Source organism: Callionymus lyra, chromosome 12, assembly GCF_982586985.1.
Source record: "Callionymus lyra chromosome 12, fCalLyr1.hap1.1, whole genome shotgun sequence".
Lineage (NCBI taxonomy): Eukaryota > Metazoa > Chordata > Actinopteri > Syngnathiformes > Callionymidae > Callionymus > Callionymus lyra.
In genome coordinates, this window is record NC_141829.1 from 27,271,041 (window position 1) to 27,283,098 (window position 12,058).

The 12,058-nt window shown below is 35.5% G+C and overlaps 1 protein-coding gene across 1 annotated transcript in view; it reads left to right on the plus strand.

Moving 5' to 3' along the window:
• The window catches only part of ptpn4a (protein tyrosine phosphatase non-receptor type 4a), a 46,709-nt gene that overhangs the window by 26,805 nt on the left and 7,846 nt on the right, over window positions 1-12,058 (plus strand). Inside the window, exons 7-18 of the mRNA XM_087803716.1 lie at window positions 13-65; window positions 689-809; window positions 1,066-1,153; window positions 2,027-2,115; window positions 5,509-5,572; window positions 6,281-6,453; window positions 7,540-7,608; window positions 7,697-7,831; window positions 8,237-8,398; window positions 10,419-10,578; window positions 11,318-11,401; window positions 11,530-11,586. Of these exons, the coding sequence (XP_087659842.1) occupies window positions 13-65; window positions 689-809; window positions 1,066-1,153; window positions 2,027-2,115; window positions 5,509-5,572; window positions 6,281-6,453; window positions 7,540-7,608; window positions 7,697-7,831; window positions 8,237-8,398; window positions 10,419-10,578; window positions 11,318-11,401; window positions 11,530-11,586 (1,255 nt within the window). The remainder of the gene's footprint in view (window positions 1-12; window positions 66-688; window positions 810-1,065; window positions 1,154-2,026; window positions 2,116-5,508; window positions 5,573-6,280; window positions 6,454-7,539; window positions 7,609-7,696; window positions 7,832-8,236; window positions 8,399-10,418; window positions 10,579-11,317; window positions 11,402-11,529; window positions 11,587-12,058) is intronic.

Consider the following 12,058-nt stretch of genomic DNA (forward strand, 5'->3'; position numbering starts at 1 on the left):
TTCTGACCCCAGATTGCCCTGTCCTCACAACACAGCGGCTTTGCTGGCTTCTTTCTCTGTTCAATGTAAGTTTTACTACCAAAATACACAAACTAATGCATCCATGTACTGCAAGGTCATTGAGATGAGATGTATTATCAGTTTTAATTTAGTTTTACTTGACCACACAGTTAAGGAGACTGTTTATTTATCTAAAAGGGCTATTATTTTCATGATTAGAGTTCATCAGTCACAACATTCCAATAATATGAAAAGGCTTTTTCTCAATTTTCTGCTTTAATCATATTCAAATAAATCCAAGTGAGATAAATGCATTTGTAAGTAATCTAAACATAAGGAAGTAAGTAAGTAGGTAAGTAATTATTCGTAAAGCGCCTTTCTCAGACCAGGGTCACAAAGCACTTTAACAATCAAAAACAATACACAGTTAAAACACATACTTTAAAAGCAATAAAAGTGTCATTTTTATCACAATCTATTCTTGTACCAGTGTATCAAATAGACGTCAAATTCCAAACAAAACTTAAAACTGAGTAAAGTAAAGCAATATGGAATTGCATTATGTTTAGGATCATTGACTGGGCACAAACCTACAATGAGAAGAAAATCGTAATTACTATTGTAGAAAACAGTCTATTTAGATTAACTTTCTGACCCTTTCAATGCTTTTCTACTCCTCTGTTGGTAGCTGAGTTGGGTGACTACAATGAGTTGGAGCACCCTCATGGCTATTTGTCTGAATTCTGCTTCATCCCAAACCCACCACAAGACTTCCACAAAGAAGTTTCCAAACACCACCAGCAGCACAGGTGAGCTAACAGGGACTGTCACATGTGCTCTTCATTCAACTTTCATATTTTGCTTTTTCTAATAATGTGAATCTTTTTTGGCATAATGTGATGTATCAAATAATCCTGTACTGTTGTGCTTGCTCTCTCAGTTCTGATATCTCCATGTGTCTTGCAAACATGCACACTGGTACCACCTGTCATCCTTTCTTCAGTTTAAACACACACGCATGCACACACAGCTTCTTTTTCACTGTTGTTTGTGTCTATCTTTCAGTGGTCTATCTCCTGCACAGTCAGAGTTTAATTACCTGAACACAGCACGCACTCTAGAGCTCTATGGGGTAGAGCTGCACTATGCAAGAGTAAGTATCATTTAATTCTTTAGGGTTTGTAATGTTAAAGCAGTTTGTTATGCACAAGGTTGAGAACGTGTTTGAGGAAAAACACCAGGCAAAGGAAGACAATAAATCAAATACTTTACAGCTGATGTTTTTAGATTCCTACATTTTGCACCCAGTCTTAAACATTAAAATGCTGCTGTGCTGTGAATGCATCTGTCAGTCATTGCCGTGTAACTCTGCTTAATCAAACGTGTCAAAGTTAAGGCTGGGTGCCAAATCTGGCCTTTGAATGTAAAAAAAATGCTAATATTAAAGTCTGTACTCATCAACTGTTTGCTGGCATCTAAGAGATACACACTAAAAGTCTCAAATGTTTCAAAAAGGGCATAAATGGAAAATGTGAAGAAAAAAAAAAAATCATTTGGAAGCTAAGGAAAACGTATAATTTGATGAAAAAGTCTGAAGTGACCTGCATATATGTTCATTTTAGGATTAAATGAGTGTGAAACAAATTTAAATTAGACTGATATCACATCTTTTTAGAGGTTGGACAGTTGTTGGATAGGCAATACATATGCAGTACATTTTCTTTGGCCCATGACCAAGATTGTGCTTAACATTTTGGCCCTGTGTGCTATTGAGTTTGACCCCCCTGCACTAACGGAGATTGTAATAGGTGTATGCAATATTGCCATTGGCCTGCCATTTATGTGAAAGTTGATAAAAGTCAACATCGGACAACAACTACATGTACTACCGTTGCTACTTGAAATTAGGCAGGTCCCTATTAGCTGTTGAAGTGTCAAGGCTGAAATCACACAGCACGGGCGCCTCAACTTTGGAACAGTCTGCCTTAGGAGTCTTTCAATTTACCAGATTCATCTTCTGTTTCAGGACCAGAGCAACACAGAGATTCTCATTGGGGTTATGTCTGCTGGGATTGTGGTTTATAAAAGCAGCGTGCGGATCAACTATTTCCCATGGTGAGTAACAATGTTACACCAATACAGGTCATAATTAATATCTTAATTATTAGTTGTTGTAAAATCATTTACCTTGTAACTTTTATGATCAATACACTTGGTTAATTGGTTTAAATGTTTGTTTCTTTAACCCAACTGCATTCCTTTCCCTGGAAATAACTTATAAACTTTACGATAATACAAATGAATTGCCATTAGTGAATGTGCTCACAATTACCAAATGAAAAGAAAGTCACAATAACAAGTTACTTTTACTTTTCAGAAAAATAATGTTTTGGCTTAGGATAATGGCTGCTTGACATCTCAGAAATTAAATGCAATTGTCTGAAATAATTTTACTCCAGAACATAAACAACCTTGGCCCTCATTATGCTCACAGTTGGCTGTTTCCTGGCCACAGCAAGAGCTGATGCATCACCAGACCTAAATGTAGTATCACTTGCTTTCATGAGTGATCCTACTTCCGCATACAATGGTACAAGGGTTCTGATTTGGGTGGATGGTCATTGTTTGCATGTGGGAGACCTCATCAGCTCACATCTTAGTAACGTTTGCCTCTTTGAAGTCCTCTGCAAACCCATACAAACCTTAAGTTGTTTGTTTTGGTGTGGGCTGATAGTGGCTTGTAGGTCTGTCAGCACTAGGTTAGCATTTGCATCTGGAGAAAGATGGACTAGAATGATAAAAAATGTTGCATAGGCAATTAGTCTGATGGACATTTCAAAGTTCTATTGCCTTGAAGCAATGGATGATCAACAATTTTATTTTCTTACTATTGTCGCATTGACACAAGTAGAGCTGTTTTAGTTCTTGCGCGTTTCTCTTAAAAAATGCAACTTATCATATATGAATATATGTATAAGCAAGTGTGTGTGTGTGCGCTTTTTCTATGTTTATAAGCATTCAATTATATTGAGTAACGAGGGATGAGTCAAAGCGGCACTAGTGCTCTAGGATGAGATTAAGTTCTCCGCTGCACATCAGCACAGCTTTTACCAATGCAGCGTGTCTTTGCCAATTTGTTTTACCGCACATTGAACTCTGGGGACTTGTGGCATTTAAAAAAAAAAAGAGCAATGCCCAGTCCGACTTTGGGAAGGGAGACTTGCTGTCCCCAAGCTTGACGGTGAGTTTCTTTTTTTCTTTCTTTTTTTTTTCTACTGCAAATCAATTTGAATACAGTATATTGTTCTTCTAGTTTTAGGAAGAAACAGAAGCTATGTTTTTTTTTAAACAAAATAATATGCATCGGCATGGTTCAATGCCAAAATAAACATACAGAGCTTTCATAAAGTATAATTCACTGGCCACTCAAATACACCTACTCAACTCTAACTCCAGAACAATAGCGATCATGTAGGCTACATATTTGAAGTCCAATAAACATACGGTCTATAGCCAGAATCTCGAAATAAAAAATATTAAAACTGACACAGTATCCTGATGCAGGCGGGATGACTTTGTTAGATTTTACGGCAGACAAAATCCAGCGCTGAACCAGTTTGATGTCCTTTTCTGTGGCAAAAGCAAAACCTCATCCAGGGTTGGCATATATTGTTTTCTGTCTTTCAATGCCTTTTCAGTTTTTTACTTTTGCCCTTTACTCCAATTCTTGAGTTGTTCTTACAGTTTTGCTGCCATTTAAATTCCCCCCCTTCTACCACTCTGCAGAAATGATGGATTCTTTAAAAAACAGGGTACAACCAAATAGTTTAAATGTTTATTCTCATCGTATTAATTTGAAGTGTGCAACCTAAAACCATAATATTTGTTTAATACTGTATTTTATTTGAAAGAGAGAATTGCAATCAATGAAGCAAGAAAAAGGGTTTTAAATGTTGAACTGGGAACACAATATAATAAAGTTTGCATAGCAGTACTTTTAAATTGTAAATACAACTTTAAACTTGAACTCTATTGTCCCCCAGGATTAGTTCCTTTGTCTTTGCTAGGTTAAGATAAAGATAGTTTTCCTTACACCACTGAGTAAAATGGTACTGTACTGTTGTGATAGTTAAGAACAAAGTTATTGTCTGTTAGCTCTGAGAATATGGCATCAGAGTACTTGAAATATTCAGTATCGGGTGACGGGCTTGTGTGTATGAATTTGTATGGAGTGTGTAGAGAAAAGGGCTAAGGATGCAGCCTTGGGATGCACCAGTGTTGATGGTCATGGCTAATGCCATGGTTGAGACCTGTGGTAAATGAGACGCAAGGGGATTTTTGTACATTGACGAGAGAGTCCACATACTGAAGGATGTAATGCAGAAGATGGGCAACCACATGTTCCGTTCCTTATCACCACCTCTGACATTTATCAAATCTTATTTTAGATGGCTAAATTGCATACAAGGCCCACAGACTGCTAGAATGTTAGTGAATGGAGACGGGCAAACACGCTAGCCAATCAGCTCTTGAGTCACTAATGAGGAGGTTTAAGGGTCCTTTGATTGGATTACCACTTTGTTAGCAGCACGACTGTAATGGATGGATATAAAAATATATTTAAAATATATTTATGTAGTAGATATAACCGGGATACTGGACGGAAGCGATGGTATTGTTATGCTCCATAATAAACACAACTCAAAGGAGACTCATTGAGCCAGCCTGTTATCGATGTCTGAAGTGTTATTTGCAGACATTATACAACATATTTCAAAATATGCACCATGGCTGAATGCGGAGAACTGATTTGTTTGGTTATGAATAAAGAAATAGATTTATTCATGAACTTAAAAACACAAATTAGTTGTACAACCGAGACATTGATGTCTTCTTGAGAAAAGAAAGAAGGATGTAAGTAGGTGATGGAGGAGATCCATGTTTGTTTGCTCGAGCGTTCAAGTTGTATTTTTAATGTATTTTGACATTTCTATGTGGTTATTAATAAATCAATTTGTGGCAAAAACAACAAAAATTAAAAGAAATTCTGATTTATTGCCATTCATAATGTAATGTAAATAACATTATTCAAACTGATGCACCAACATGTTTGATGTTTTTTGTTGCATTTTTAACCAAAACTGATGTGTTTGTTTTACTTTTTAATTTGTTTTAAAAAGATGATTTTGTTATCTCCTCATTGGTGTTTTATATGAAACAGCCATAATATGCTTTTTATTGGACTTCTTGAAGATCATGTATACTTTTGGTTGACTTGTTAAGTCGTCGAATAATCTCTTAAAATCTGCTTTTCTCTTTTTTTATTTGGCAGACTTCTCTATTAAGAGTTGATGTAATGTGTATGTGTGATTCTGTATGATTCTCCAGCCATGGTTTTATATTGATGCTATTATGAGGTGGATTAATTGTGGTTAGACTAACTATGATGTCACAGCCTGCCACTGGTTTTTATTGACCATGATTCTTTTATATTTTGTCTGATTTTAGGTTGAAAATTGTGAAAATCTCTTTCAAGTGCAAACAGTTCTTTATCCAGCTGAGAAGAGAAACGGTGAGTATGTTTGTGCTCACTCATACGTTTAATACTGATATGTTCATCAACTTTTCACTCGCACATAAAGTACTGAAGCAGATTTGGGTTTCCTATCCACTATCAGTCAACTGATCCTCTATTATCTTTCTTTTTAGTTTTATTTGGAAAATGTAAGGGTATCTCATTGCCTGAGCAGATGTAAGATAAACCATCCCCAAATGACAATCTCTTAAATTGGTTCTTTAAACTGACACATTTTCATGGTTGATGTTACCTGAAGTCATGGACTAAAGGCAGTAAGTGTATGAAATAAACAATTTCCCAAAGGAGACCTCCTGAGGGATCAATAAAGTTTTACCTTACCTTAAATGGTGTATGTATTGTTTTAAATGCCGTTATAATGCATTACAATAATGTTCCAACATTACTGGTAGTTGTTTTGAAACACAACTTTCCCTCGGACCTCAAAAGATTGTCTTTGCTGATCTATTGTTTTTGTTATTTAGAGGCAAGTCTCTAGAATGTCACTGTCCTTTTTGAGAAACCATTGCTGCTTTTTAAATGTTAAAACATCTTAAAACTATTGCTCAACTTAATGCAACAGAGCCCTGAAAGATCAAAGAACAGTTTTTTTTACAACCAAACATAAAACCTAATGAGCTGTGAAAGACGACAAAACTGGAAAATAACTTTGTACATACGATTTTTCTTATTTTCTTTACACAGACAGAGACCAGGGAGACACTGTTGGGTTTCAACATGGTGAACTACAGAGCTTGTAAAAACCTGTGGAAGTCTTGTGTGGAGCACCACACATTCTTCAGACTGGAACGACCTATTCCACCACAGAAGAACTTCTTCTCCCACTACTTCACACTTGGATCAAAGTTCAGATACTGGTGGGAACTCGCACACATACAAACTAACAAAATCCATCCACTGGTTACATAAATAAAGGTTCCTATTATGCTAAACATTTTTTTGGAATGAATTGATTGACTCACATGTATGTTTAAACATTTAAACAAACAGAGACTTTATATCTTTCAGAAAGCATTAATCGGAAATAAATTATCATAAATGCATGAAAAGTCAATATTTCTCTAGGGGTGTCAAATGATCATAATCATTTCCAATTAATGGTTTTCAGTCATAATTAGTACTTTATTTTTTAATTACATTAATCATATACTGTAACTTTAATCTTATCTATAACTAGACTGTTTCTTTTTGGGAGTTGTCTTTTAGTAAAATACGTTTGCATTTGTTTTTGATCTTATGTATGACACATTTGAGTTCAATTACACTAGTAACATCCATATATTGTATTAATGGATTCAACGCAGAATGCTTTATATGCCATCTGCGTCTTCTTCTTAAGTACCTTCACATTAGAACCAAACAAACGTGTTCAAAGCCAGATTATCATGAGGAACTACTGCATTGAGCTGAGAGAAGAGATCAACAAGCAACTATTCTAGTGCTTCACATCCTTCTTGAATTTCGACATCCCCACAGTTGAGACAAATGAAGGTGTTTTGAAATATTTTATTTCTAATAGTTAAAATCACACATGTCACTTCGGCCTGCCAAGCCATTTTAGGTTGCTTATAGGATATTTCACTCAGAATCAAATTAGATTAATGTTCATGTTGATTTAAGAAAGGAACAGAGGTCATTGCCGGCTGACAAAAGCCTTGACCATTTGTGTATTTGCGTCTTTTTTTAGCACGCATTGCCTTCAATATTCAGTTCAAGCAGCAGCAAGGATTAAGCTACAACATAATGACCAAGTCTTTTGATACCATTCTCCTGCAGTCTCTAGTATAAAGCTAGTGTTGTCAATTAGATGTTTATCTTCACATGTGCTACTGTAGTAAATAGATATATTGTGACATTATTTTTGTCTGTTTTCCGCATCCTGTGACTTATGGGTATCAAATTTAATTTTTCTAATGACATGGTTGTATTCTTGGTGTGTCTAGTGGGCGGACAGAAGTGCAGTCTGTGCAGTACGGGAAAGAGAAAGGCATCAAGGACAGAGTGTTTGCTAGGTAAGTGACAATGTGTTTTTCAATAAAAAAGCATCAAACTACAAAAGTTTTTGCTCTGTTACATTGTATTTTGTATTCCTTTTAACAGATCACCAAGTAAACCTCTGGCCAGGAAGTTAATGGGAGGAACTGACTGGGAGGCAGTGAGCAGAAACAGCCTATCAGACGAGAGATTGGAGACCCAGAGTCTTCCCACTCGCTCTCCACCCGGAACGCCAAATCAGTGAGCTCACATTTTAAGTGGTAGTCAGAGGCCATTACATGCATCTAACATAAGGACTCAGTTATTTTCAATCATATAAGTGCATTTAAAAATATATATGTATTATGGATAATACATTGTACAATTATCTTCTTTTGTTTTCCTTTAATAGTTCAATTTATTGTTGAACACTTAATATTCTTGAAAACAATTGTTTAATTTAATTGAAAACGAAATATTTAATCTTACCATATTGTCTTAAACAGGTCTGAGGAGTCGAAATACTTATTTATTCTGATTTTATTACTATTTGCCCTAAATTTAGTGCCACTATAGTTTTTTTTTGTAATACAGACCTTTATTAAGATGATTTAATTTTAAAATATTAACTTTTTTTTTAAATTAAGCTTTTCTGTCTCTCTGAAGGAACTCTCTGTTCATACAAGAAGGCACACGACTGCGCCCATCTTCAGTTGGACACCTGGTTGATCATATGATCCACACTTCCCCAAGCCTTCCTGTCTTCTCATGCAATCACAAATCAGCCTCATCCACGCAGGCAAACAGCATCAGCCTTGACTCAACCCCGTAAGTGTCACCTCTACTAGACGATACGTTTCTGTTCTCATTCATTTCACCTTCTTTTAAAATAGATTTTTCTTGTTCGACAAACACATTTGTTCAACTATCATTAATTCAACAGTAATGCAAACTAGAGAATTCATTGAGCTCATAACTGATTACTGCCACACTGTCTGACCATAATGCTGAGTGAACTTTATTTTAAATGTCTGACTACATCTGTGGCTTCGCTCAAGAGTTCACGCCCTCTACCAATCCTACTGTTTTCAAAGACTTCCCATTTAAAAAGATTCTGTAAAATGTGTTTGTAACTGGCTGAGCAGCAAAGAGGGAGCTTGGTATTTGTACAAGGTATTTAATATTTAAATTTAAAAATGAATGCTAATTCACTCCAATGTAATCTGAAAACATCTTTTGGATTAGATTTTAAATGTTTTCAATCAGCAGTACTTCCACTTGACTTTATAATTCTTAATATTATACAGCCCGGTGCATCTGGAGAAATTATTTTTAATTTAACCAAGAAGATAGATTTCAACAATGTTTTGCAGGGTGAAAATTTTTATTTATTTATAATGTACAACTGAAAGGTCAGGATAGTTCATGTCTCCAAAATTGAAATCGATTATCGATGAGTTGTTTGCATTGTCGATAAGAAATTAGTCGATGAAAATAAATTAATTGCAATTAAAGTCCGCTTGATGCACACACGGAACACAAGCGACAGGGTTGAAGAGGGCAAGACGAAGTGTAGTTTGGAGTTACTTTAAGTTGGTTTATGTTGACAAAGACGCCATTGATGGATGTACCTCATCGATATTAAAAATGTATATATATTTTTTGCGCTGACGTCACGTGCCGCCGCCTGTGAAGCCGTGCTCACATCATCGGCCCTGCTGCAGTGTTGCTGCGTGTGGACGTTTGGAGGTGAAGTCCCTGCACAGTATTTAACTCCGCTGACTTTATTAAGTATCTAGAGAAGAGTCACAACAAAGAATATGAGAAGGTCGAAGATACAAGAAAGACAAAACCAAAATGTTTCTCTCGTCTCTACAGAACAGCAAACGTTCTCGTTAGTGTTAATGTTGACTTCATCATTGGAATCTGCCTCAATTCAATAAATGGAGAGTTTGTGATTATTACTGGTTGAATAAAGGCTGTGTATGTGATATCAGTGCTAAATTTTAATTAAGTTTGGTCTTAACACCCTTAAACGGTTTACTTACTTACTTTTTAATCGTGTAATCACAGATCAAATTGTTTTATTTATTTAAAAAAAAAAAAAAAAATGACAGATACTGGATATTGCATGTTGATTTGATATGCTACCAAAATCTTATTCCCTGCCCCCAAGTGAGCCCAGAATAAATCTTGATTATGGAATATGATTTGCATTTATTCTTTATACTATAAAGATTTATATAATAAGATATCATTTTATGTTACATATACAATAGAAAGATCACTTTCAGAGGGAAATTCAGGTTCTCAGAAAAAATTGTTACTTATCAATTAATCGATAACCGATCAATAAGATAATGAATCAATCGATGAATGAATTAATCCAAAATGTGCATCCCTAGTTAATATAATTATTATAAGAAGAGTAATATAATTAAGTAATTTATATTTATATAGCGCTTTTCTAGACCAGGGTCACAAAGCGCTTAAACGAAAAAACAAATAAAAAGATCAAGATAACACGGAGAAAAACACAGGTGTCCCAGAAAACCAGGGAAAAGCCTGCAAGAACAAGAAAGTCTTAAGATGTTTCTTGAAGGAGTCAAATATAACCCCTTTTGTAACAATTCTTTGCGTAAATGATTCTTGACCATTTTTCTGGTCTGCCCCTTTTCTACGGATACATAGTGGCAGCAGCAGAAACACAGACCATCTTCTTTGACTGTTAAATGGTTACCAAATGAAAATGTTGATGCATTTATTTTTTGTCAAATTTGCTCATTTATCAATAAAGTTTAATAATTGATGTCCAAATTAAAATTCTGATTTTTCTCCATGGTTGCAGCTCCCCCGATGGTGTCGATGGTCAGCCTCCAGCTCTGCCCCCCAAGCAGTTGAGCAGAAAGACCTTGAGCCAGATCATTAAGGCCCATTCACAACAGAGTCTCCTGGACAACCACCTCAATGAGATGTACGATGTTCCTGTCAACAATGACAAGACCACGGTTAGTTATACACTCTCAATAAAGAATAGGAATCAACTACATTACCATTTCCCAGTAGAACTTTATCTATAACAAGAACAGCTGTTTAAAATGGCTGAAATAGTTTTAACATGTAGCTTTGTGATTGACACTGTTATTACTACACTACTGTATTTCTGCTATTCTTTGTTTTGGTCCATATTAAAAATATTTGTATCCTATTGACACCCCTACCTGTCCCAAATAAAAAGCCATTTCTTTTAGTTCCATTTTAGGACCTCAGCTAAGACCCCCAGAGACCTATCCCCAAGTGTTGCTACAACCTTTAGGTTCCTCCTGCAGGCCTGAATATTGCTGTGTTTATTAAAAAAAACAAAAAAAAAACATCAGCTCTATATGAAGGATCGTAACGCATCTAAAAACTATTATTTTGCAATTCACCAGACATGATAAACCACTCCTACCTAAAATCTAGATTTTAATATTCTGCTAAATACAGTTGTGGATAACATATGTGGGAAGTTGCATGATTTAATTGAAATTATGCATTCGTTTGCTTGGACTATCTTTTCAAAATGACTTTTATTTCACTTTTTTATTTAACCATATAGACTTATCTATTTGTATTGTTAAGTGTATGAAAACATTTGTCTATTTTAAAACCTCTTAACTTAATCTTTGTTGTCGTGGGGATGTTGACATTAAAGAGGATGTGAAGCACTAGTTTGATGGATGCGCTTGTGGAACTCTTCTCTTCCAGCTCAACGGAGTAGTCCCTCATGATAATCTGGTTTTGATCAAGATGAGACCTGATGAACATGGACGTTTTGGCTTTAATGTTAAGGTACCCTAGAAGTTGAAGATAATTTGTTGACCATTCTGTGTTGAAGCTTAGTTTACAATGTATGTTTGTTAATGGTGTAATTGAACTGATAAATGAGTCTCTCAAATTCTACAACTGTATGGTTTCAGGGAGGAGCTGACCAGAAAATGCCCATTATTGTGTCTAGGGTGGCACCTGGAACGTCGGTAAGTGCAATAAGGAGTACTTGGTTGACGTTAAAGTAAAGTTGACATAATTTTAACAGATTTGAACTTAACTTTACGTCAGTTAGTTAACAAATGCTTACAACCCATCTGTAGGAATTACAGGGTTGTCAATGAAGATTAGTAGTGAGACAGAGTGGAAGGGACTGTCCGCCAATGAACGTATCATGAATAAGAAGAACAAATGGCTTAATTTCCCTTAAACCACAACATAAATGGTCATCAAATCCATGTCACTTAACCCTTCCCCGAAAACAAATGTGTTTGAGGTATCCCTTGAGTTGCTTATCGGTCAAGGTTTACGTTCATCTTTACTCGAACAACACAAGGGATACTAGGATACTACTCCTACTAGATTAAATCCTCTTGTATACACTTTCTTAACAAAAATATTGATGGGAACCAAATTCACCTCACTTGTTAAAAATTAACCCCACGTGTACAATAAAGATAT